We start from the raw sequence: 27,726 nt of genomic DNA on the forward strand, positions 1-27,726 counted from the left end.
CATTTTTTTATGAGTAAATATACTCTACCTACTTAATTCAGTAAAGCATTGGACACAAAAGCACTAACTAAACCGGTGTATTGCTGTAAATTTAGGATTGCACTTATTGCCTCAAACTACCAACACATCTACTGCATTAGCAATATTTTAAATAAAAAGGAAAATAAAGAGAAAAAACATTCTCTGTAAAAACCAACCATACTCTGGAAGGATATCAAGTTGTTTCTCCTTATGCCTTCAGTTTTCTGAATAAAGCAACTTGAAGCTAAAATTTCTTTCTTTCTTTTTAATCTTTATGTGGAATATTGTTTTTCTGTTTTACTTTCAAAGATGACTGCATTTCTCAAGGACTTCAATTTAAAGCAATTCTAAATTTGTGATAACAAAACTATAAGAAAGGTCAATCCTGTATAAAATGTTAGGGGCTTAAGATATTCAGAAGAATTATACTCTTACGGTTGCTATGATTCACTTGCTGTGTTGAAATAATCCAGTTTCTTTAAAAGTCCTAAATACTTTTGTATTTCTTATTTTATAGGATTAATGTGATGAATAATTATCAGAACCAATTATTGCCTAATTTATTTACTACCTGACTTTTGTTTTTGTGTAGAAATCTGGGGGCTACACTCCCCAAAAGCTGGGAGAGGACATAAAAATGATTCCATTTCATTTGAATTTAAATTAACCAGCTACAACTGATATGATTATTAGATACATGAGATTAAGATTCCTTTTCTGCCCCATTACAAAAAACTACAGTTTGATAATAGCTTTTAGATTGGGTCTGAGAACTACATCCAAAAATTTTAAAAATTATCCTGAGGTTCTGTATTTTAGTGTCCTTAATGGATGTGCTCCATTTGTAGTATCCAGAAGGTACTGTTGAAGAAGTAGGACTATTTGTATATCATCACACTTTATCCATATAAATCTCACATTATAAGAAGTCTGTATTATAAACCATTTAAACATCAGTGGACAATGCTGGTTGTGTGTAGCCTTCTTAACAGTTGCAAATGGAAAGCTTTATATTTTCTCCAGATCTTCTTCTCCAGGTGGATATTGATCAAGATTCTGTAAAAGACCAGGTTTGGACATATGTCCAGATCTGGCAATGGTAAGAACTGAAGAAACCATGCTGTGCCAGTGTAACCAGGACCCCCTGAATGGGGCCTTTTAATCAAGTAGCTGAGAATAATCTTTTTTATAGCTTGCATGCTGTTGTAGCTCTTGATGCTTCAGCTGTTAGGCTGGGAAATGTATTAGGAGATGATAACATGTAATAAATTAATCCAAATCATTCAAGGTATGTCCAAAGCTGATTTGTACAGATTATTATTTATTTATCTCCCAATCTTCTGGACTTTGAGCCAAACTCATGCACAATTATATAAATAGAAAGTAACAATCCTAACAATTGCAATGTTTCCAGTCTTTCCTTGCCTCATGTTATTCCTGAATTCTGAGTCTTGCCTGCCAAAGCTTCTCCTTGTCAAGCTTTTGTTAACCATAATCTGTTGAATAAATTATAATGGCTGAATTCACACACTACACAAAAATGCTATAAAATTTAGAAAGCGCAATGCTAACTTGAACAGCACAGTAACCCAAACCAAATTATGTTATGGTTCAGCACAATACATGAACTCTACAATTAGAATCACAACAGGCACAATTTTGTGTTGTTTCCAAAACCATTATTTTCTGTGGTCATCTGTATTAAGATGAAAGAACTAGTCAGCAACCATGTTCTGGTCATTAGATGGCAGCAAAAGGGAACAATTCTAACCCAGATTATTGCAACATGAATCTGATTTCTCTAGTCTGGATTCCTGGTTTATTTTTATTTTCTGTCCTCTTCTTTAGACCAGTCTTTGCTCCCATTGCTTCCGACTGATTGTTCTTGGGCTACAGTTCTTATCAGATCTTGAAAGGACATTCTAATCTATCCTTCAACCATCATTGTCCATTGGAGCACTGTTTGGGACAATGGGAACTATAGAACAAACACTGCAGTGAAGACAAGATTGGGAGATACAGCTTCATCCATTCCCCTATATCTTAACTTAAACAAGGCCATGATATAGGCTGGGCTAATGATGCATCATGCCAGTCAAGGCAAGCATTAAATCAATAACTCAGGGATAAGATTTTTCTTTCCTTCTTTCTCTCAATCTTTCTCTCTGGCCAAGAGGAGCTTATAACTTAAATTACAGTAAGGGGAAGACACCTCTTTCACCTAGCTATCAGAAAGAAGCCATAGACTAAGTTCAGTCTTTAAGAATTATGCTCCTTCTACGGCGTTCCCCTGTGCTATTAGCAATTTCACCTGGCTCCATAAGATTTTGGCTGACTGTGCCACAGCATAGTAGCTTCCAATCAGCAGACTTCATGTTAAAATAGTATACCAGGGGGTCAAGAGCACTGTTAATACTAGCAAGGGCCATAGCTGCACGCTGGGCTGAGCAAGTGAAGTGCAGCATTCCTGGAGCTGAAAGAACGCCAATACGGCCCAGGGTGTGTAGCACATGGATGGTATGAAAAGGGAGAAAACAGAAGATGAGAAGGCTCATCACCATCAAGAGGGTTTGAAGGGAATGCCTACGCAATGAAGATGACTGCATTGTCCCATGGCCCAGATTCATAATTCGGTAGGCAATCACAATGGAACAGATAACGATAGTAAGGAAAGGCAGGAAGAAGCCCAGGGCTGAGGAAAATAGGATCATGGCTGCCAGACTTCCACTCCAAACTTGGGCTGGGAAGTTTTCCATGCAGGCGGTGTTTCCATTGGAGAAGCGATGAGTCACAGTGCTCTTGGAGAAGAAGATCAGCAATCCAATCCCTACCAAAGACCAGATAGCCATGGAGAGCAGCACCCGATACAGAGGCCATTTGAGGCGCAGGTAGAAGACAGGATGGAGGACAGCCACATAACGCTCCAGGCAGATGCAGGCCAGGAAAAGGGTGCAGCAGAACATGTTGGCCAGGAAGAGGGCATTGGTGACCTTGCACAGGCCTTCCCCAAAGGGCCAGTCATTGTGTCTGGCATGATACACTGCCTGTGATGGCAGCGACAGGGCAAAGAGCAGGTCAATGATAATCAGGTTGTAGATGAAGATCATGATGGGTGGAGCCTGGGCTCGGTAGACCCAAGAGCTCCATAAGGCCACGCCATTTGAGGCCAGGCTCAGGACGCAAACCAGGCCGTAAACGATGGGTAATAGTAAGTGCTGGAATGCTGCTTCAGCCACACACTGCAAATGTGCTGAGTTGTTAGGCATTTCCCCCAAAGGGAAAGCTGTATCTGTGCCATTCCTCCACATCTGCAAAACAAAAATAAGACTTGCATTTTAGTTTAACCCAGAGCGAAACACCAATCACAGCAGTCCTCCTGTGAAGTGGAAACTCTGAGGCTGGAGTATTTCCATTGCTCTGCTGGCTGCATGCAGCTGCAAGGGCAGACATATGGGTAAAGAAAGACTGGACTGCCCACATTCTTTAGGGTTTCTTTCTTAAGGGCCTACCCACTTGGCCTGGTCTCCACAGATGCCTACTGACTATTTCTGAAGAACACGAATGCCCAGCATCTTTCTCAGACTTGTTTTCTGACCCACCGCGAAAGCAGCCTTGTTCTGGTTTTTCTCTCCCAACTTCAAAAGGGGTGTTTTTCAACTTCCACCAGCACAAGCCCTGCCAGGTGTCCGTCTAAAGCCAACTATTCTGAGGTAAGTTTAGGGTTACGGTCTGTCCTGATCCTATTTCTCCTCTGAGGCTACTGCGAACATGGCATCCCTTCTGGCTGCTGGCCACTCATTTTTAGCAGCAGGAGAGTCAGGGCTGTCCCATTGGACCCAAAAGCCACCTCGCTGGCTTCTTTTCCCAGCCCATGGGAAGCAGATGAAGCAGGGGAAGAAAGAGTTGCAGGGTGGGGAGAGGCATTTCTGCCGGCAACGAAAAGACCCATTTTTGCCTATGAAGTTGCTAGGGAGATGCTTCCCTTCAGTGGTGGGATTCAAAAAACTTTTTATACTGCTCCTGTGGGCATGGCTTGGTGGGCGTGGCAGGGGAAGGATACTGGAGAATCTCCAGCCAGAGGTGGTGTTTGCCAGTTCTCCAAACTTCTCAAAATTTCGGCTATCGGTTCTCCAGAACTGGTCAGAACCTGCTGAAGACCACCTCAGGTCCCCTTGCTTCCATTCCCAAGCAAGTCGGTGAAAAGGGCGCTTCTGCCCACAATCCTTCCATAATGCCATGGCAACTTTCCCACAGGGGTGTCAGCAAAAAAGCTGAAGCTTGAAGACTCTCACTGGACCTGTGGCTCTACTAGGGGGCGTGGCAGATGCATGGTCCCTTCAGACCAATTGGGAAAGCAGCTCTTTAGCTGCCAGTTCATGGAGCGGTGGGAGTCTGTGTGGTGCCAGGGGCAGGAAAACAAAACAAAAAAACCAAAAAAAACCACCCCTCCTTCTCCTCCTTTGCTTTATCTGCCCCTCTGGCTGGCAGGAGAAGTAGAAGAGAATGGCTCTTTCACTGCCAGTCCCCCAGTTCTAGATTGATTGCCCTATGGCAACGTTTCTCAACTTAAGAGATAACAGATAATCACAGTTGGAAGGAACCTTGTAGGTCATCTAGTCCAACCCCCCACCCAAGCGAGAGACCCTACACCATTTCTGACAAATGGCAGTCCAATCTCTTCTTGAAAGTCTCAAGTGATGGAGCTCCCACAACTTCCGAGGGCAAGCTGTTCCATTGGTTGATTGTTCTCACTGTCAGAAAGTTTCTCCTTATTTCTAGGCTAAATCTCTCCTTGTTCAGTTTCCATCCATCATTCCTTGTCTGGCCTTCGGGTACTTTAGAAAATAGTTTGACTCCTTCCTCTCTGTGGCAGCCCCTCAAATATTGGAACATTGGAACTTCAGCCATTTTAAGCATGCTGGCTGGGAATTCTTAAGGCTGGGAAACCATTGCCCTGTGAGATTGGAGACATTGCAGCAGAATTCCCATAGATCTTCTGCCGCCAGCAATTGGCATCAAAGGTGGCGTTTCCCACCCACTTCTCTTCTTTCCTTCGCACTTGTGCTGCAGACTGACGCTCTCCTCTGCTGCATTGCTAAGGCAAAATAGGCATGTAATCAGCACTTCTTCAAACCGATATGGTTTTGCCTTGAATAATAACACTTCGGTATGGTGGAACATTGAAATGTTTTCTTTCCATCATCAACTGAAGGAAGCAATTCATATCAACCATTCAGCTATTCGTCCTTTCTGCCACCAGATACGGGCACTGCCAATAAATGGTTTCAGTTCTGGCACAGAAGTTACTAAACTTGGCAGCATCCAAAATGGATGTCAAATCTAGAATTCTGAGGAAAAGATGATGGCGGGAGTCTGGGAATTGAACTTTTCCTTCCTAGAAGATGCTCAGGTTGCCGTGGCAAAAATCCTCATGCTTTTCAGCCTATCCCTCCTCCCTTTACAATCTCCATCAACAGGCCTAAAATTGCACTTTAAGTCCAGGAGGACAGGATATGCAGACTACTAGAAAAGGACATATTTTCCCTACAGGATGCATATTCTCCTGGATTGACATGATTCTAAGAAAACAGCATATCTCAAGGATTCATAACAGTTGAGAGAAACATTTTATTAAGCTGGTTGTGTGAGGGGCTAAAGCAAACTTCAGAACTGGATGGTGGGGGAAGCATCTGTTTCATTTGGTCCTGTTGCCAGCTTCCCTCCCAAGCACCCTTGCCAGCTCATTTCCTCTCTGCTTTCCACACTTCCTGCTGAAGCTTCTCATGCCCCTAACTTCTGTCATGAAAGGAAGCGCTCACCATACCCCAGAGAAATTAGCTGGCTGAGAAAGATTGCAACATTTCTTACTCAAAGATGAGAATCAGTCTAGCGTCTCTTAATTTTTTTCCTTACATATGCTGCATTTTTTATTAAACTGAACCACGCTAAAATTTCATTTGCAAATGAAAGGCAGAGCACTCTATAACTAATGTAGGAATGGCTCAGAAAGTGGGAGCATGTTGCCATATTCCTTCCCACATTAATTAGCAAATAGTTTTCATTTTAATCTGCCTTTCCAACATCTCTAAGGATTTGTTTAAGAAGCTACACAGTTGTATTAAGGATGGTATTGATTCTTTGTCAAGATCTTGGTCTTTATTTTCAAACCAGCCACCTTTCCATATGTCAATTAAGACAAAAGGAAGAACTGGCAGACCTACTGAAAATTCAGGTCACGAACAAGATCAAGTACTTGGGGATATATTTGACAGTACCGTTAAAAGAGAATAATTATATCAAACTTAAACAGCACATAGCACTAGATCTGGCAAAATGGGAAAATTTACAACTATCACTAATAGGGAGAATTTCAACAATCAAGATGAATATATTACCCAGAATTTTATACTTGTTTCAAACAATTCCAATTAGGCTTGGAAAAGACTACTTTGAAGATCTAAATAAAATTGTGTTGAAATATATATGGCAAGGTAAGAAAGTGAGAATAAAGTTAAAACTTTTGCAAGATGCTAGAATTAGAGGAGGATTTGCTTTGCCTAATTGGGAGTTGTACTATCAAGCTACAAATCTGATGTGGGTTAAGGAATGGATAACACTAAGAAATACTAGATTGTTGACATTAGAAGGACACGATTTGTTGTTGGGGTGGCATGCTTTTTTATGGTATAAAGGAACTAAAACACAGCGGTATTTTAGAAGACATTATATACGGGAGTCTCTGTGGTTAAACTGGGAGAAGATTAAAAGACAATGTTATTTGAAAATTCCAGTCTGGTAATCAACTATTGAAGCATTTTCTTATCCTATAATATAAAAAAAGGAAAAAACAGTTAGATATGGTGAAATATTGAATGAAAAGGTTGAACTCAAATCTATACAAAAACTAGAGGAACAAGGTATAAAGATGAATTGGTTTTCATATGCGCAAATACATTCAAGGTATGATAAAGATTCTAAAATGTAAGGTTTCTATGATAAATTGACTGATTTAGGTAAGATTTTGACAGGCACTGATGAAAAGGTGATTTAAAAGCTGTATGGATATTTATTAGAAATTAAATTAGAAGAAGAACAAGTTAAAGAAACTATGATTGCTTGGGGGGAGAATTTTGGATATGGGATCGATTTAGAGAAATGGCAAAAATTGTGGTCTCAAAATTATAAAATGACAATGTCAACAGCATATAAAGAAAATTTGTATAAGATGTTTTACAGGTGGCATTTTCCCCCAACAAGAAGAGCAAAAATGTTCAAGAATAAATCTGAAAAATGTTGGAAATGTCATCAGACACCTGGCTCATATTACCATATGTGGTGGACATGTGCAGATGCTAAAAAATACTGGACTAAAATTCACACGTGGTTGGAAAAAATGACAAAAAAACATATAGACTTGAAACCAGAGATATTTTTATTGGGAATTTTACCTGAAATATATAGTAAAGACTTGAAATACCTGATTGTAAATGTATTAACAGCGGCTAGGATGGTATTTGCTAAAAACTGGAAAAATGAGAACATACCATCACAGGAGGAAATCATTAAGAAAATATTGGAATGTGCTGAAATGAATAGATTGACATTTGAAATTAGAGAACAAGAGGATAAACAATTTTATAAAATTTGGGATCTTTTCTATCAATGGTTAGACAATAAAATACAGTAATGAAATATGTAGACTTTTAGAAAATAATAAATATATAAAGATGTACTTCTTTCTTATTATATCTACAAAATGATTTTAGGATAGATTTGGGATGATAATGTGAACTGTTATAAAATAAACTAAGTAAATTATGATTATCTTGTAAAACATGAATGAATAAAAGTATAGTCAAATGATTGATTAATAATGATACTAAGGTATTTAATTTTTGATTGAAAATATGAGATTATATGCAATGTAATTGTAATTGAAGACTATGAAATGGAAGCACAAAACAATTTGTAAACCAACCAGCACACTGTATGTACACATATGGGAGATAGCTTGATGTTTTTATGTTTTGTTTATGTTTGTTTTTAAAAACCAATAATTTTTTTTTAAAAAGAATGGTATCGATTTATCTAAATATATATAATCCCCCCCCATTTTTTTTAATATTCTTATGGCTATTATCTCAGGGAGGCAATTACAAATTGCATTCAACAGAGTAAAAAGTGCACAAACAATTAGAAACCTGAATTTTTCCTATTTAATTTTTTCAATTAAAGGTTTACTTCCAATGTAGGACTCTTTGAAATTTGTATGCATTTCTACCTTGCTTTTTTAATTATTCTGGTAAGAAATGTATCTAGCAGATTGGGAGAACCTGATGATGGAATTAAAGGAAATGCCATTGTCATTAAAACTTTACTATCCCAATTCCAGACCAAGAGCAATTCAGTTGTAAATATGTTCCATTTTTTAGGAAAACAAACAGATCTCATCCAAATTTATTTTAGGAAGTTATGTTCACATTTCACCCACAAGGCATAATAGTCTGAGGCTGTTAAATGCATTAAATAGAAAGACATCAAAATAATGTGAAAATAATGTGTTGCTATCTATCTGCAGCATCCATACCTTGGGTGTCTTGGTGTTCTAGAAGATGCCCACTCCTTTGCTGGCTCAAAGAACTTGGACAAGATGAAAATGGGTGGGAATTATTCTGAAACAACATTATAGGCACCCTATCATCTTGCCCTGGTTTCCTGTTTCAAGGCTAGGCTGGCATAGTTTTTTAAAGAACATTTGTGGCATTTATAACTGCTGAGACCTCAGTGTTACAGATTCATTGTAGTCAGTGGAAATAAAATTGGAAATACTTCCAATTTCTGTCCCTATAAAACTGATATTTCTTCAAGCATATCATATCATCTCTTGGGAAACTGCAGCATAGTAGAAATTCGTTTCTTGATTTATATTTTCTGACCAATTGCATTTACTTTGTCAGAACTGCATCCCTTGATGATCCCAAAGGACTAGATAATATTCTTCCTCTTTGTTTTTCCCACAACAACCCTGTGAGGTAGGCTGGGCTGAGTGAAAATAACTAGCCAATCACCTAGTGCACTGCTGTGGCTGAGAAAGTAGATCTCTTTAATTGTTGCATCACACATTTCCCTTCTGGTTTTACACTAAACCAAAAGCTAATGAAACATTTCATATTCTTTGTTTCTTGTTCTTCCAGCAAAAAATACTTAGAAAAATCCCTCTGCTGCAAAACAAACAAACAACGCCCCCCACCCATAAGGTTTTTTTTTAATCACTAGTGTATTAACAAGTAAGAAGAGAATAAGTAGAATTATTTTTCAGAATCCAAAACATCTTATACACATTATTAGTAATTTGCACACACCAGAATGAAGGGCTAAGACTGAGATATGATGACGTCCTTTCATGGTCCCCTAGGAAGGAGAATTAAACTCGGGATATTTGGTTCACATTTCACCTCATTTATTCTTAGTCATTACTGTATACTATAATAGCGTCTTCTCTGCCTGCTGTGAATGTGGTTTCTGCAGTTATGGATGTTCTCAGAGAATTTGGATATCACAGATTTAATTCTCTCCCAGCTGCTACTTTACAATATTTAAGAGAGAGGGAGGGAGGGAGGGAGAGAGGGAAGGAGTGGGAGGGGTGGAGAGAGAGAGAGAATGTGTACATTCTCTGTGGAGATAATGGACTATATCCAACACAGTTGAAATGAATACTGCAGTTTAAATATGCCCCTTAGTTGGATTAAGCTTTATGAAATGCTTTAATTACTGCGAGCTGCTTTTTTCCCAACGTATCATTTTGCTTCTATTATCCAGGTCTGTAGGCTGGAGTAGCAATGGGGAAAAGTACACAAACAAGATGCAGAAGGTCTCAGGTGATGAGGGGGGTGAAATTCCCCTCCTAGGAAGTCATAGCAAAGGAACTTTCCCTAAGCTGTCATTTTGCAAAGAAATTGTGTCTTTCTCACGGCTGAAATTTTGGGGCATTTTAGTCCCAAACAAAGTGAACATATAAGAAGACCGGTACGCACAGTTGTGCTATTTTGTAAGTTCAACTGTTTTCATGATTAACAATATCCGTGTGGTATGATTGTTAAGCATGGACCACGAAACCGCAGAGTCAGATGCTCATTTAGCGAGAAGCTCCTGGATTACCTTGAACCAGCCTCTTGAGCTTAATCTACCTCACAGGGTTCTTCTGATGACAGAAGTGGATGGTTAAATCGTACATGTGGTGGAGGGAAAGTGCATGGGTTTCTGCAAGGTGGCGGTGTTGCAGGAAATTACGAGACTCAGACCTTGGAATCCAAAAATAAGTTGGTTTTATTCGCGCAAACAGGTTCAGAGCATTTTAGTGAGAGTCACTTCTGAACAAACTTCTTATAGAACAGCACATGCCTATATACTTCTTCAGAAAGGGGCAAAACACAGAAATATAACTAAACTCTCTAGCTTGTGGTTTGGCTTTTCACACTTCCTTGTTCTTCCTTTTGCTAATACCACATAAATTTCACTATCCATAAAACTTGTATCATTATTTCTCTATAATTAATATATTTTTATGTCCTGCCTAAGTCCCTTTGAGACTTTAACAATTAAGTCTCACTTTTATGATGTTTTAGATTAGCCCTGGCGTATATAATGTTAGGTATTCTATCGAGACTGGGAAGTTTGACCACACTGAATAGGAAACTCTTAGCTAGGCAGCTGAGCAAGAAACAATGTTGTGGTTTCTTCAACTCAGATAAGCACTTTAAACATATCAACTTTTAAAATTTGGGACCCCTCTGGGTCATCTAGTCCAACCCCCTTTTTGATACATAAAATCCTTTAAAAGAATTCAAAAGAATATATCTCTCCACCACTCACTCTATCCCTAACACATTAACATCTGTTTTACTTGTTCTTATTTTCAGCCATACGTAGAGGGTCAGCTTCCGGAGTGACACCAGTAAGGCCTCTTCTGCCCCGTATGTTGCCTGCCCATTGCCGGTAAGGCAGTTATAGGGGGCGCTTCTTCAAGCGTACCACTCATTAGACTCACCCATGAATCCCCTAATTGACTTAAATCCCCTATATTATTTCTCAAACTAGTACTTATGACAGGGGGTCTTCCAAACATCATTTCAAAAGGAGATAACCTAATCCTTTTATTACTTTCGATTCTTTTAAACTTTGATAGTACTACATCTCTTATAAAGGGAATCAAACAGGAGAAAAACATTAGAACCCAGAATCCTAATACAGCAGACTTTGTTGAACCCTTTAGCACTGGATTTTTTACTACCTGTCTCTGCCCTGGGTGTTCTGTCCCTTATCTTTCTAGTTTGGATCTCCCAGCCTACGCTGGCTTATTTTTAAAGATCCAGATCTATAGAGACCTACTTTCACACATCATTTGCAACTGGCCAGGGCTCTCATGACCAAGTTTGAACTCCACTTTCCATTTTAAAGACAACTTTTACTGTTTAACATGTCCCCATGGGCTCCATGGAGAACAGGGCCCTAATCTTACCAGTTCCAGATAGACACTCCTATGCCTGTTTCCGAATATAACACCAACCTTACCTATTTCTCAGTCCTTAAGGAGATTTGCAGTTCTTCTTCTTTAGCCAAAAGCATTTTACTATCTGCTGGGGGCTCAGGTATTTCCCAATTTACGAAATACCAGGGTTTAAGATACGGTATTTCAATTTTTTTTTAAGGTAGGTCTCTTGATTAAGTATTGTTCTAATTTACCCAGCCAACATTTGCTTGTTTCCTCCAGATGATCCCACCTGTATTGTGGTCCCTCAATTATATATTTTGCCATTTTCCAATGCACAAATTTATCATTCTGTTCTTACTTAAACTTTTAGTCCAGGGAAGTAGGTTTTCCTCACTCCACTGGCTCAATAACTGCTCTAAAGGGTATTTTCACATCCTTACATATTAGAGTTACCTCTAAGGGTTTGCTCTACCTCCTGCAGCAAGAAAGTTAGTTGCAACAACTACAAGAATTCCCCATTTTTGTCGAGATTTCCCTAGCCTATGTAACTGCCCCTCCTCTTTGTCTTGAATTGCTTGCGCAATGGGGCGAGTGTAACTTCTCTGCCGGAGACAAACAGGTACTGTCAGAGGCTTCACTTGAATGACTAGTGGTATATGGTGCACTGCATATCCTGGTGGATTACCTTTTGCCCATAATTGGTGCACATCAAACTCCTGCCAAGTATCGAGGACTCAAACCTCTTGGGCCACCATTACTTGCCACATCTCATTTGGAGAATGCCTCATGACTAGTGCCATTTTATCTTCCTCAAATGACAAAGTTGCCCCCATATCTACTAAAAAAGTCATATTATTGCCCTGGCTGCAAGGGGGGCTGAAGAGGTTCCTTAGGCCTAACCCCTTTTCTGTTTTTGGCATTTCCTTTTATATTCCCTGCGCTTCTGCCCTGGGAACTTGATTATTGCCATCATTAACATTGGGGGGTGGAATTATCTTCTTCGTAGGGTTCAGTTTTCAAGACAGGTTTGGTTTTAATCTGATCCTTCTTGGCTTGAGATCTGGGATTTCCATAGTCTCTACTAAAACCCTTCTTAAAATTCCTCAGCATACACTGAAGAGGTGTCCAAGGGACACTTCCTTCACCACCCATTTCTAAGGCATTGCCACTGACCTGCGGTGCCGGACGTTCCAACGGTCACCAACAGGAACTGCAATGGCTTAACACCCACACAACTCTTGGGCCTCATTAGGATTCACTGATCCTGGGGCCAAGGGGGTGATCAGGCCCCCTTTTCCACTCTCAAACGAATGGGGCTACAATTCCCCAATACTTATACTTGCCTGCAGGCATCTTCTTCCCAGCTGGTGTTATTTCATGACTTATTTTTGATTCCACTGAGGTTCTTGGATCAGTCGGTTGTCCACCAGATACCCCTATGGTGCTGTCTTCCCCTTCCGGATAAATCATCTGTGCCGGCTGAAGGGTCAGCGAGACGGCCCCGGCTGGGCACCGGTCGGTCCATGCTGTCCTCAGCGAAATATCGCTCTGAGTCCCGGCGGAGTCGCCATAAATGTTGCAGGAAATTAAGAAACTCAGACCTTGGAATCCAAAAATAAGTTGGTTTTATTTGCGCAAACAGGTTCAGAGCATTTTAGTGAGAGTCACTTCTGAACAAACTTCTTATAGAACAGCACATGCCTATATACTTCTTCAGAAAGGGGCAAAACACAGAAATATAACTAAACTCTCTAGCTTGTGGCTTGGCTTTTCACACTTCCTTGTTCTTTCTTTTGCTAATACCACATATTTCACTATCTATAAAACTTGTATCATTATTTCTCTATAATTATATTTGTATGTCCTGCCTTAGTGGGATGAGGGACAATCACAACACATGTATGATGCTATAACCATGCATATGCTACTACTTACACATATGTGTGAGAATATTTATTTTATTTTGTCAAGCGATTATAAAATAACAAGTATAAGTATAAATATAGTTATGAATACATGAAATGGATACATATAAGAAAAATAAAAAGAAACAATAGGACAGGGATGGTAGGCACATTGATGCACTTATGCACGCCCCCTACAGACCTCTTAGGAAAGGGGTGAGGTCAGTAGTAGACAGTCTTAAGGTTAAAGTTTTTGGGGTTTGGAGAAGAAACCACAGAGTCAGGTAGAGTATTCCAGATATTGACCATGCTGTTGCTAAAGTCGTATTTCCTGCAATCAAGTATGGTGCGGTTTACCTTGAGTTTGTATCTATTCTTGTATTGTTATGGTTGAAGCTGAAGTATTCACTGACAGGTAGGATATTGCAATATATAATTTTATATTCTATACTTAGATCGGACTGAAGACAGCATAGTTCTAGGTTTTCTAGGTCTAGAATTTCAAGTCTGGTGGCACAAGATATTCTGCAATGAATAGAGAAGTGGAGAACTCTTCTTGTGAAATATTTCTGGACTTTCTCAACTGTATTAATATCAGATATGTAATGCGGGTTCTAGCCTGATGAGCTGTATTCAAGTATTGGTCTAGCAAATGTTTTGTATGCTCTCGTTAGTAGTGTGATATTACCAGAAAAAAAGCTACGTAGGATTAGGTTGACAACTCTTAATGCCTTTTTGGCTATGTAGTTACAGTGGGCTCTAGCACTTAGAGCATTAGAGATGAGTACTCCAAGGTCCTTGACAGAGTTTGGATCATCAACAAGGTCTTGACTATTCAGCTTGTATTTTATTTTTGGATTTTTTTTGCCAATATGTAAGACAGAGCATTTATTTGTTGAGATTTCAAATTGCCATTTGTTTGACCATTCTGATACATAGTCAAGATCTTTTTGAAGGGTAGCAGTATTGTCTGTGGTGTTGAATAGCTTTACATCATCAGCAAAGAGAACGCAGTTGCTCTTAATATGATCGCAGAGGTCATTTATGTAGAGTATGAAGAGAGTTGGTCCTAGAACACTGCCTTGGGGGACACCACTGTTGACAGGTACAGAATTTGACAGGATACTCCCAATTTTGACCATTTGCTGTCTGTTTGACAGGAATGCTTCTATCCAGTTATGCAGGTGTCCAGAGATACCATAAGATTTTAGTTTTAGGAGTAGTTTGTCGTGTACCACTGAATCAAAGGCTTTACAGAAGTCTATGTAGATTGCGTCTATTGCTTTGCCCTGATCAAGTTGTGTAGTCCATATGTTTTTGCAGTGTAAGAGTTGCAGATTACAGGATAGTTTTTTCTGAAACCAAATTGTTTATTAGAGAGTAGGTTGTTTGTCTCTAAGTGGAGGATAATGGATTGGTTAATTATTGATTCCATGACTTTACAGGTGACGCAGCATAAGGAGATTGGTCTGTAATTTTCAACTAGGCTGGGGTCTCCCTTTTTGAAGATGGGGATGACCGTGGCTTGTGACCATAGGTTTGGTAAGGAGCTGGTGTGTGATTATGCCGTCATCATGCCAATCACCACTTGGGAGTCAGTGGCAATAGTAATAGCGCTTAGACTTATATACGGCTTCACAGTGCTTGGAAGGTTGAGTCAACCTTGAACCTGATGGGATTCAATCTGATAAATTGCAGGCAGCTGGCAGCTGGCAGTCAGCAGAAGTAGCCAGCAGTATTGCATTCTAACCACTGTGCCCCCGCAGCTCAATGCTACAAAAGCCACTGGACTTCAAGTATAATAAACAAATACGGACTCAGAAACAAAGTACAGGTAGTCTTTGACTCGCCATTCAGCCCAAAATTTCTGATGGTGTGAGATAGTTGTTACATAAGCTTTGCCCCATTTTACGACCTTTCTTCCCACACTTGTTAAGTGAATCACCGTACTTAGTAACACCTTTGGTAAGTGAACCTGGCTTCCCCATTGATTTTGCTTCTCAGAAGGTCTCAGAGGGGGATTGCATGACCCTGGGATGCTGTGATCATCATAAAAAGGCCAAACATCTGAATTTTGATCACATGATCATGGGGATACTATAACCCCATGTGTGAAACACTGTAACAAGTTACTTTTTCAGTGCTGTTGTAACTTTAAACAAATGGTTGTAAGTTGAGGATTACCTGTGCCATGTTTTCCCCAAAATAAGACCCATTCTTATATTTTTGGGGCTCCAAAATAAGCACTAGGGCTTATTTGGGGGAGAAACATGATTACAGGGTGATCAACCCAGCTAGGCACCCTGCCCCCTGGTGCTCACACAAGAGGTGGCAAGTGCGCGGGGACCGACGGTATCTGGCAGCAGCTGCAACCCACCAGTCCCTTGGTCAGTGAATTCTGGGGCTGCACAGCCCATGCAGCACAGGTGAGTTGATCCCCAGTCCCAAGAAACAGACGGAGGCAGAACTGCAGGAGTGAAGGCAGATGATATGGCTGGGAAACCTGAGAGTTGGTGGGCTGGAGTGAGCAGTCAGCCATGGGACGCTCACCTTTGTGCAGCGGCACCAGCAGCAGACGGAGGCAGAGACGCAGGGCAGAACGTAGGTGGTCCCAATGTGCCATGTGGGCCACAGGCAAGCCAAAAGATGCAAAGATGAGCTTCCTGTGGCCAGTCGCCTGCTCCAACTCATCAACTCTCGGCTTTCACATGGCTGTGTGGTGTGTCCAGATTGCATACCCCCCGCCTCTGCCTCTGCCTCTGCCTGCTTCTTGGACAGCAAATCAACTCACCTGCGCTGCATCAGCTGCAGGTGGACCCCGTTGGCCCATGTGCGCTTGCCACCTCCTATGCTGGCCATGCCTACCACTTCACTAGAGCTTATTTTGGGGATAGGGCTTATATTAAAAACCAGGCTAGGGTTTATTTTCAGGGTAGGTCCTAATTTTGGGAAAGCATGGTACGTCAAAGGGGTCTCCTCCCAGTTAAAGGAGAATTGCATAATATTCCCAGCCTTAAGCTACAACTGGGAGCAAGCTAATGACGTTTCACCAGATGCTTTGATCTTAATGAGTTTCATCCAGCACATTCATTCAGAGTCAAATATCTCTTTCCCAACTGTGTGCATGCTTCCATTTTGCAATCCAGTTCCCAGCCACTTATCATCTCTTTCACACTTGCTTGCATCTCTGGGAAACCGTTATCTCCAGAGAAGAACATCCTATTTGTGCCACTTTGTCCCTTCTGGGAGGCTTCTGATAAAAACCATAAAGAATAATGTTAAGCTCGTGGATGCAAAGAAAAGGGGGGGGGGAAAGCAGAAATTGCTAACAGATGCTTACATGGGAACTAAACTTCAGGGAAGACAACAGGCAGTGGAATTTCATCTTTCCCATTCTGCTGAAGCTGCCTCCTCCTCCTCCTCCTCCTCCGCACCTCCCTGTGTCTTCCTTTCTTCGAGTGCCACCTGCTGCTCTAGGTCTGTCACAGCAGGAGACAAATCCATTGGGTAACCAACCACTTTGGGCTGGTGAACACCAGAGGTGGGTATTCAGCAGGTTCTGACCAGTTCTGGAGAACTGGTAGCAGAAATTTGGAGAACTGGTAAATCCCACCTCTGACTGGAGATTTTACAGTCTCCTTCCCCTGCCAAACCCACAAACCCACGCCCACAGAACCGGTAGTAAAAAAAATTGAATCCCACCACTCATGAACAACCCTGGAAAGTTAAGAATACATCACAACGTGACTCTGCAGAGAAGGCCATCTCCTGTTTATAGGAGGACCATCATGCCCAACACTGGGGATGCTCTCTTCAGCCTCATCTTCTTCCAACCCAACAGGGGAAACACAACCCTGATGCAGCTCATTAAAATCAAGTTTGACAGCCCTGACCTAAAGCTACATAGCAAGGTCACTGATGAATTCAAGCCAAGGTTGTAGAACACAGAATTACAGAATTGGAAGGGACTCCTAGACGTCTTCTAGTCCAACTCCCTGAACAAGCAGGAGAGTGATGGTGAACCTATGGCATGGATGCCGGAAGTGGCCCGCAGAGCCATTTCCCCCAGCACACAAGAGCTTGCCTGGAAGAGCTGAATTGCTGCCCGACAGCTGATTGTTGGGTATCTGGCACACATGCATGGAGGGTGTGGGGGTGCGTGGGAGACATATGTGAATGCGCAGAGGTGCGCATGCACAGAGGTGCACAGTGCAGAGGTGCACAGCACAGAGGTGTGCAGTGCAGAGGTGCGCAGCGTGCACTGTGGGTCACACATGCATGAACAGACACATGGCACAGAAGGTCATCACGCATGTATGTGCAGACACGTGGCGTGTAGAGGGGTGATTGTGTGCACATGCAGAGATGTGCTGTGCATAGTGGGGGAATCGCATGTGCACGGGGGTGGGGTGGGGCCAGCACGCATTGCCTTCTGAGTGCTGGCATGCGAGCATGAGGCATGAGCGCCTGCGCAATTATCAGCACGGGAGCCAAAAAAAGTTTGCCGCCACTGATCTATCCCATTTTAGACAAGTGGCTACCTAGTCTCTTCTTGAAAACCTCCAGAGATGGGACATCACAACTTCTGAAGGCAAGGCATCCCGCTAGTTAATTGTTTTTACTGTTAGGAAATTTCTCCTTATTTCAAAGTTAACAGAAATAACAGAATAACAGAGTTGGATGGGATCTTGGAGGTCTTCTAGTCCAACCCCCTCCTCAGACAGAAAACCAGGGGTGAGATTCAAATTTTTTAACAACTGGTTCTGTGGGCATGGCTTAGGTGATGGGCATGAGTTGGTGGTCATGTGACTGAGTGGACATGGCTTGGTGGTCATGTTATTGGCTGGACATGGCCAACTGAATATCACTCACATCGAGGCACGCATCTCCTCGCCTGGCCTCTCGTGACTGTGGGGATGCTACAACTGTTGTAAGTGTGAAAAACGGTCATAAGTCACTTTTTTCAGTGCTATTTGTAACTTTGAATGGTCACTCCACACAAGCAAAGTACCAGCAAAGGAGGGGAAAAAACCTCCAGAGACGTTCCTGAGATAGGAAGTCTAGTCCTGCCGAGAATGTAATAAGGGTTAACGGAGAGGCAGTTTCTGTAAGCAACACCAGAATGTTTCCTTCCTGCCTTCCTTACAGGATTAGGCCAGTAAATTATTCTAACAACCAGTTCTCCAAACTGCTTAGAATGTTAACAACCAGTTCTAGTGAATAGGTGTGAACTGGTAGAATCCCACCCCTGCCGGAAACCCTGTAGCATTTCTGACAAATGGTTGTCCAATCTCTTCTTAAAAACTTCCAGTGTTGGAGTATTCAGAACTTCTGGAGGTAAGTGATTCCACTGATCGTTCTAACTGTCAGGAAATTTCTCCTGGGTTCTTTTCTCCTTGATTAGTTTCCATCCGTTGCTTCTTATCCTACCTTCAGGTGCTTTGGAGAATAAGGTTACTTCTCTCCTTGATTTGTTTCCATTCATTGGTTCTCGTCTTGCTTGTGGTGCTTCGGTAAACAGTTTGCCCCCCACATCTTTGTGACAGCACCTCCAATACTGGAGTACTGTTATCATATCTTCCCTACTCCCTCTTTTCACTAGACTAGCCATACCCAATTTCTGCAACTGTTCTTGATATATCTTAATCTCCAGTCCCCTAATCATCTTTATTGCTCTTCTCTGTACTTTCTCTAGAGCCTCAACATCTCTTTTATATTATGGTGACCAAAACTGGATGTAGTATTCCAAGTGTGGCTGTACTAAGGCTTTGTAAGGTGGCACTAATATTTATTTATTTTATTTATTTGATTTGTCAATCGCTTACAAGGTAATAGCTATAAGTACAAACATGAGTAAGAATACAGGAAATAGGTATGAATAAATGGGGACAAAAGGACAGGGACGGTAGGCACGATGGTGCACTTAGGCACACCCCTTACAGACCTTTTAGCAATGGGGTGAAGTCAATAGTGTTTAGTTTGAGGTTAAAGGAGTGGGGGTTAGAGGATGTAACAATAGAGTCAGGTAGTGCATTCCAGGCATTGACCACCCTGTTGCTGAAGTCGTACTTTCTGCAATCAAGTTTGAAGCGGTTTACATTGAATTTGAATAATACTTCATCTGATCTTGATTCTATTCCTCTATTAGCGCAGTCTAGGATTGCATTGGCTTTTTTAGCTGCTGCCACACACTGTTGGCTCATATTTAAGTGATTGTCCACTTGGACTCCAACATCCCTTTCACAGTTGCTGGTATTGAGCCAAGCTTGACCTGGTCTGCACCTATACAGTTGGTTTTTCTCGCCTACGTGTAAAACTTTACTTTTATCTACACTGAATTTCATTTGTTAGACAGGGCCCAAATGTTCAACTTATAAGTCTAGGATATTCAGCCATTGTTATGGGGAGCTAAATCCTAACGTACTACTTCTATCTCAATAAACAGAAAGGAACCAACATCTAGATAGACGTTTCAATCCCTATAAGGAAACTGGGTTGCCTCGTCAGTTTTCCATTCTCCATTGTTTACAAGCCACTGTGTTTAGAGGAGACCTGATAGATTACATACCAGAGTTCTGAAGGAGCTGGCAGATGTTATCTCAGAACCATTGTATCATATCTTTTTAAAAAATGCTGGAGCACCGAGGAACTACCAGAGGATTGTAAGGCCCAGTACTCTTCAATATCTTCATAAATGATTTAAATGAGGGAAGAGAATCTAATTTGCAGATTACATTAAGCTGGCAACAGCACAAAAGACAAGCTCAGGATCCGAAAAGTTCTTAACAGAATTGAACAATGGGCCTTATCCAACAACATGAAATTTAATGTGGAGAAAAGCAAGGCTTTACACCTAGGCAGAAAAAAAACAAATGTAAAAATACAGTTTAGGTGAAACCTGGCTCAAAATAGTAACTGTGAGGGGGATCTTGGAGTCCTAGTGGGTGATCACTTAAACATGAGCTAGCAGTGTGCAGCAACAGCCATAATAGTTAATACAATCTTTGGCTGTATGAACAGAGGCATAGAATCAAAACCATGTGAAATATTAGTATCACTTTATAAAGCCTTAGTCAGACCACACCTGGAATACTGTACCCAGTTTTGGTTACTACCTTACAAAAACGATGTTGAGACTTTGGAAAAAGTGCAAAGAAGAGCAACTAAGAGGATTAAAGGCCTGGAGACAAAAACATATGACAAAAACAGCTGCAGGATTTGGGTTTGGCTAGTCTAAAGAAAAGAAGAATTAGGGGTGACATGATAGCAGTATTCCAGTATTTGAGAGGCTGCCACAAAGAGGAAGGGGTCAGTTTATTCTCCAAACCACCAGAGGGCAGGACAAGAAACAATGGATGGAAACTAATCAAGGAGAGAAGCAACCTGGAATCAAGAATTAACTTCCTAACAGGTGAAGACAATTGACCGGTGGAAGAGCTTTCCTTCAGTAGTTGTGGCTTCGTCACTGGAGGGTTTTAAGAAAAGACTGGACAGCGACCTACTGAAATGGTATAGGATCTCCTGCTTGAGCAGATGGCTGGACTAAAAGACCCCCAGTGTCCCTTCCAGCTCTATTCTGATCCATTGAATGAGAGATGCAGTGAGATGGGTTGAGTGAGAGATTTTCCCAACATTGTGTACACAGAAATTTTCAGAGGCAGATACCACCCATTTTAATTTTTGTTGTCCAGAAACTCATATAACTTTTTGATTCTTATCCTTTTGTTTTTTTTGATCATGTCTAGCTGAGCGGTTGGGTGGGGGGTGGGGGCGAGAGAACTGGATTTTTTAAAAATCAAGATTCTGTAGAAGCTATTCTGCAAGAAAATGTCATCTTGCTGTCTCAAAAGGCCCTCCTTTACCCCTATGATCTAAATAATTAAAGCCCGTACTTCAGTTTGCCCATTATCACACAATGTGGCCAGGCAGGTTCTGGATAGGCATTTCTGGATGATCTGAATTCATTTTGATTAACATTTTAAGACCCAAACTGTTTTTGTTTTCTGGCCAAGGCATTGCATTCCAGAACATGGCGTTTCCTGGGTTTTTTAGAAACCTTTGTGACATTTTTGCAAAAGTTGTATAGATTACAGACTCAACAGATCTTATCTTGCATGAATATGTCAACTAATGGTGCTGCAAAATGATTGCTTATCCCTATAAAATAGCAGGTCCCCACAAGGTGTCCTTGACTGGAACTACAAAGTTGGTTTGGAAGATAGGCAGCCCCTCCCAAAATGTCAGAGATGGGATTATCCTATTGTTCAGTCATGTTTCACCTGTTGCCATAGTCTACATTGTGGTCTGGGGCCAATATGAGTGTCACAGATTTCTACCCTTGCTCTATATAGAACTCTTGGTAAGTAGTGTGGTTTTGTTAGAATATTGATTCCTGCCTTTCAGGCATGTGGCAGAAATTCATTAATCATAGTTCAAAGACAAATCTGGATAGATGAAAACTAAAAAATAATAGGACAGGTTTTTCTACGAGGTGTCCTTCAGGTGGAAGGAAATGTCACTCCAGTGTACATTGTAAGCAACCAGTTGGGAAATACTTTCTTAGTCCAATTTACTTTTTAAAAAAGCAATTCATCTGTAGTGAAGTAATAATTAGCTTAACACATACAAACATAAGTCAATAACGCTTGCAGGACATTTTTCTTAAAGGTTCCAAGCTGTAGAAGTTCTTGCACTATTGTATAGAGATAAAGAGAAGAAATCGGAAATAACTGCCTTGTCCTACTTCCTCTTCTCTTTCTGTTGTGTATCACTGGACCTTTCCCAATGACAAGCAACTGGAGCTGGTCTATACCTCCCTGATTTTAAAGAAAGCTCGGAATACATGGATTTTCCAGCAGGCTTTGAGTTCAGAGCAATCTGTGAATCCAAATTACCAGGAGTTGTGTTATATTTTAATCATGTTTCTAACTTCCCTGATGTGTGTCATTTGTTATTGGCATTGGTTTCTTTTTATTTGTTTATTTAGTTTTATGATGTGATTTCAGATTTTTATATGTTGCTTTAGTCTACTTTTTAAAGGTGTGTGTGTACATGCACACCTTAGAGTCAGTCAATATTGAGTCAGTCAGTCCCTGCAGTTTTCTAGGAAAGAGGTTTCGGAAATGGTGTGCTTTTGCTTCTTTCCTAGGGCTGAGAGAGGGTCACTGGCCCAGGGTTACCCAGCTGGCTTCATGCTTAAGGCAAGACTAGAACTCATAGTTCTCCTGTTTTCTAGCCTGATGCCTTAACCACTATACTACCAACTCTCTCTCTCTTGAAGTAATTTACAAATCAAACAATTAATTAAACACGCTGCAGCTTTACAAAAGTGGCCTCATTGTCTGCAAGAGTTGTATCCTTGATGATAATAGTGATTGTGTGACATCAATTGCTACCCAGTTAATTTGATACACTTTTCCAGGAGTTCTTAACGCAATCCTAGGTGATCAGTCAAGTTTCTGCCTTTAAGAAAGAGTAGGGCTACTTTAATTGGGCTGTACAAATCTGAGCAACCACTAGATGGCAACAGAGGTTACAGAAAACTCATGTCAAGGACTTCCGGTTTGAAGAGCTTTGGCGACAGACAGCAATCCACAATCATGCGCGGTTTCTGCCTGGGCTTGCCACTGGAGCGCCCCGAGCCGACTGGTTTTGGGGCTAAGACACCTCGTAGAGGTGGTGAAGAGAGGGGAGATTGCCAGCAGGGTCGAGGAGAGCTGCATCTCTCCTCCTCAGCTGGCCAAACTCCCTTTCCCGAAGGCGGTAGGAGCGGCGGTCAGGAATGGCCGCCTCAAAGAAGAACTCAACTGGAAAAGAAAGTGCAGGAGGAAGATAAGAAGTGAAAGTTTTGGCTGACCAGGTTAAGCTGAAAAAACAACAATTAAGGTACCCTGGAACTTAAATTTTAAAAAAGATTACGTCGCTCCCAAAGAAGAGTCGGAAGCAACGGAATAAAGTGAAAAGGGAAAGTAAAATCTCACTTCTAAAAGATACATTTTAACTGGAACTTTGCAACTAAATAGTAACCCCAGGAAGAGAAAGTGAAAAAGAAGAAAGTGTAAAAAGAAACAGCTTGTGTGTATTTGGATTGCTTGGTGACTTTTGGATTTTGGGCTATTATATTTGAATGACTAAAAACAATTGGATGGTTGTTTAATTTTTTTTACAATGGCATCACTTCTGGATGAATTGAAAATGGAACTTAAAAAATATAAAGAAGATTCACAAGAAGGGAAGGGCTCTTTTGGCTTCGTTTTTCAATTCCTAGAAATGGAGATCTGCAACTACGAGAAACAACAAGCAAAACAAGAAGACTGGCCCAAAGAAGAAGCCATCTTTAATGAACAAGTAACTCTATGTGGGGAAGAAAGGGAAGAGGGGGGAAAGAGAATGGAGAATTTAAGACCTAAAAAAACAGCCAAAAGAGGGAAAAATAATTTGAAAAGTGGATATAATGTTGGAAAGCAACAGAAAAGGGGAATACAGAAGAGGGAAATGGGGGTGGAGAGACAGTGGGGTAAGAAGGGGAGAGAAGAAGAGAGGGAAGAAGGAAAGGAAGAGAAGTTACAAAGGTTTGGAGCAAGATGTAAAGAAACAGGACTTATTTAGAGATAATGTGTGAAAATCTAACTGAAAAGGGGATTCTGTGAAGGTACATAAGATTGTATTGTTATATTTGTAATAGAAATAATGTTAGAAAATTGGAAACAATATATGATTAATAAGAGGGATCAAATAGTTAGTGTAATTTAGTGAAATGCTTGTGAATAAAATAAATGAGAAAATGGAATTAGAAAGAAATGGGAACATTTTAATTAGTCAATGTTTTATAAAATATAAGTGAAGGGGGGGAGGAATTAACTATGGAAAGTTTATAAATGTTTCCAAAGAAGTATGATATTTATTTGGAAAGTAATGTGCAAAATGTTAAGATTTAAATGAATATTAATATTAATGATAGAATTGAATTGGAATGGATTGTTTTAATTATATTATACATTTATAATTTTTTCTTTTTCTTAAGAATATAGTGTGTAGTTTTAGAATGTACCAAGCAGAATCCGAATGGAAGTTATGTATTATATTAAGTGTTATAATTTTAGGGGAAAGATATAAAGGCGTCATACTCCAATCAGTGATTACAGGAGAAATTTTGTTTAATGAGAAAAGATAGGAGACAGTTGAAACAGGACAGACAAAGAATATAAGTATAATGATTTGAATTGAGATGAAATAAATAAAATAAAATTAAGAAAGTTAAAAATGAGGAGAAGCTACATAGAAAATGTAGAATAGTAATAAGATATGGAATGGAATATAAAAATGAGCATGAACTTGAATTTGTGTCTGTACGAAGAGATGTAACTCAGGATTATGCTGCTTTCAAAAAAGATGTTTTATGTTTTTATTTGTTTTTAAAAACCAATAAAATTTGCAAAAAAAGAAAAAGAAAACTCATGTCATGTGACTAGTAGTTTATTAAAAAACTGGAGAATCTCAGGATGCAACTGTGGGCAAAATGAAACAGAAAGAATTATGGATTACACACCAAGAATGATTCTAAGTGATTCTCTGCATACAGAATCCCATCTGATGTAGGGAGGGATACCAATAATAATAGCCCACTGCAAAATTATGTTTTAACTCTAATATGGATACCAACCCACCTCTTTACATGCCCACTGTATAGGACATATTTAAACCAGGAAACTATGAGTTCTACTCCCACATGAAATCAGTTGGGTGACTTTGGGTCGATCACACTCTCCCAGCCCTAAGAAGCAGGCAATGTCAAACCACTTCCAAAAATCTTTCCAAGAAAACTGCAGGAGTCAACACCGATTCAAAGGCACACCAAAGCAATGATTACTCCTGTGCTTATATCTCTAGGGCAGGGGTCCCCAATTCCTGCTCCGTGGACTGGCACTGGGCTGCAGCATGCAAGCAACAGGGCCGCAAGCGGAGCCCCATCCACGGATGCAGGCAGCCATGCAAAACTACATCTACTCCAGTCTGTAGAAAAACCTCTGGCCACAGAACCAGTCCCTGGCAAGAAAAACCAAAAGGACACATATAGACTAGGTGAAACCAGGCTCAATAGGAGTAACTGTGAGAGGGATCTTGGAGTCTTAGTGGACAACCAGCTAAATATGAGCCAGCAGTGTGCAGCAGCAGCCAAAAAAGTCAATGCAATCCTAAATTGCATTAACAGAGAGATACAATCAAGATCAAAGGAAGTACTAATACCACTCTATAAAGCCTTAGTAAGACCACATATAGAGTATTGCATCCAGTTTTGGTCACCACATTATGAAAAAGATGCTGAGACTCTAGAAAAAGTGCAGAGAAGAGCAACCAGGATGATTAGGGGATTGGAGACTAAAACATATGAGGAATGCTTACAGGAACTGGGCTTGGCTAGTCTAGTAAAGAGAAGGACCAGGGGAGACATGATAGCAGTCTTCCAATATCTGAGGGGCTGCCAGAGGGAGGAAGGGGTCAAGCTATTTTCTAAAGCACCTGAAGGCCAGATAAGGAATAATAGATGGAAAGTGAATAAGGAGAGATTTAACCTGGAAATAAGGAGAAACTTTCTGACATTGGGAACAATCAACAATCAACCAATGGAAGTGCCATCACTTGAGACCTTCAAGAAGAGATTGGATTGCCATTTGTCAGAAATGGTGTAGGGTCTCCTGCCTAGGTGTGGGGGTTAGACTAGATGACCTATAAGGTCCTTCCAACTCTGATTATCTGTATCTGTATCTCTTAAGGAGAGATTTAACCTGTAAATAAGGGGAAACTTTCTGACAGTGAGAACAATCAACCAATGGAATAGCACTCCAGTGTGCAGAAAAACCTCTGTCCACAGAACCAGTCCCTGGTGCCCAAAAAGTTGGGGGCTGCTGCCCTATAGCATAGCATGCTGCAAAGGCTGTTAGAGGTCAATGTGTGAGGTTTAATCAATTAAAAATATTAAGAATGTTGTCTGACAGTTTTTTAAAAAATTGGTTGGTTTCTTTACTATTAACTGAGCAGTTATCTCCCTTTTTTCATGCTTTCTATCCAAAAAGTGCACTCATGGAGGTTAGACTCAGGGGTTTTTTTATATCTCAGTAGGTATTTGATCTTCACTTTTTTAATTCTTCCATTTCTACAATGCCATGGGACACAGGAATTGCTCAAGCCATGACTTTAGAAGCAAGAATATTGTTCCCTAATTGACCTATACATTGACAGTGGTGCCAATTGCCGGTAAAATCTTCAGTAAACAAATCTATCTATCATCTATCTTTAATGAATAAATACACATGTATACACACACACACCTATCTACCTGCACTGGATGTTAGATGTTAGATTAGAATCCATAAATTTTAATGAAGATAGCTTCATCTAGAAATGGATTGATTTGGAATATAATATATGCATATACACATACACAAAACATTCTTCAAATTAGCCTCATACACGTGAGCCTCATATATATTGTGTACACTCTCTCTTCCCTAGTCTGGATTCAGTTGCCAGAATCAAAACTGATTGCGAGACACATACATAAAAAGGGAGAAACTACTTTATCGGGGTATATTGAATACACTACTGTACCAATGCAATAATTGCACAAACATTCATCATTAGCTTTCATCTTTAACACCATTAGAACAATCATTTTTTAAAAAATAGCCCAGGAAGTAATTGAACTGAGTCTGAGCTCACAACAGCATTTGCGTCCAAAATGTGGATCAAATCCAGTAGTTTACTAATTTGCTCAGCAGTTACAATGCTGAATAGCATAACGTTCTTACTTGTATTTTTCTTGTTCTTCTTCAAGGGTTAAAGCTGCAATTCCACACGCATTCCAATTCTATCTAAAGCAATTCTCCAAAAATTCGACTGGGACTTTCGTTTGTAAGGTATTTACATCTGTCTCTGAGATGAGGCTGCTCCTTCTGTCTTACTCAATAGAGATACTTTCAAGTTACACAAGTAGCCAAAAGCCTTGAAACCTACTCTACATTCTGATTCGTCTACAGGCGAACTATGAGGGATTATTATTGTTTCATGACCTCTGAAGCTACCTATTCTTCTGATTAGCAACCTCCGCAAGCCGTTGCATTTTGGGGAAGGAAGCCCAACCCTTTCAACCAAAGTCTTTGCCATGATGACCCAACCGACAGCTCCCTTTTTAAAGAGCTTTCCCCCGCCTGGCCGAAACAGTTTCAGCCAATCACTCTGCGGCCCATGCCTTCTATCTGGCTTTTTTTTTCTTTTTCTTTCGGCAACCAATGAGAAAGAAGGGCAGAGTGA

The 27,726-nt window shown here is 40.6% G+C and overlaps 1 protein-coding gene across 4 annotated transcripts; it reads right to left on the reverse strand.

The window, feature by feature from the left end:
• On the reverse strand, nt 1-27,569 carry LOC113449939 (uracil nucleotide/cysteinyl leukotriene receptor-like). Of its 4 annotated transcripts, XM_087924164.1 has the most exons (3): nt 27,225-27,563; nt 16,757-16,895; nt 2-3,329 (listed from the first exon to the last, which is right to left on the reverse strand). In XM_087924164.1, exons 2-3 carry the CDS (start codon nt 16,808-16,810, stop codon nt 2,274-2,276), a joined length of 1,110 nt encoding a protein of 369 aa, XP_087780290.1. In that variant the 5' UTR covers nt 16,811-16,895; nt 27,225-27,563; the 3' UTR covers nt 2-2,273. The 4 variants fall into 4 exon arrangements, 3 of the variants coding, with proteins under 3 accessions (XP_087780291.1, XP_087780290.1, XP_026576856.2); XM_087924165.1 differs by lacking the exons at nt 16,757-16,895; nt 27,225-27,563 and adding an exon at nt 8,609-9,577 and having other exon boundaries at nt 1-3,329; XM_026721071.2 differs by lacking the exon at nt 16,757-16,895 and having other exon boundaries at nt 27,225-27,569.
• Nucleotides 27,570-27,726: the final 157 nt, after the last annotated feature.

This window comes from Pseudonaja textilis, chromosome 2 (assembly GCF_049901715.1).
Source record: "Pseudonaja textilis isolate UNSWEBS1 chromosome 2, rPseTex1.2, whole genome shotgun sequence".
Taxonomy (NCBI): Eukaryota; Metazoa; Chordata; class Lepidosauria; order Squamata; family Elapidae; genus Pseudonaja; species Pseudonaja textilis.

What these genes read in the sequence shown, in the direction of transcription:
- LOC113449939 (XM_087924164.1), bottom strand. Translation starts at nt 16,810, where the DNA reads ATGGGAAAGATGAAATTCCACTGCCTGTTGTCTTCCCTGAAGTTTAGT. An exon ending in CCCTGAAGTTTAGTTCCCAT is followed by an intron (nt 3,330 to 16,756) that starts GTAAGCATCTGT and finishes TTTGTTTTGCAG; the next exon opens with ATGTGGAGGAATGGCACAGA.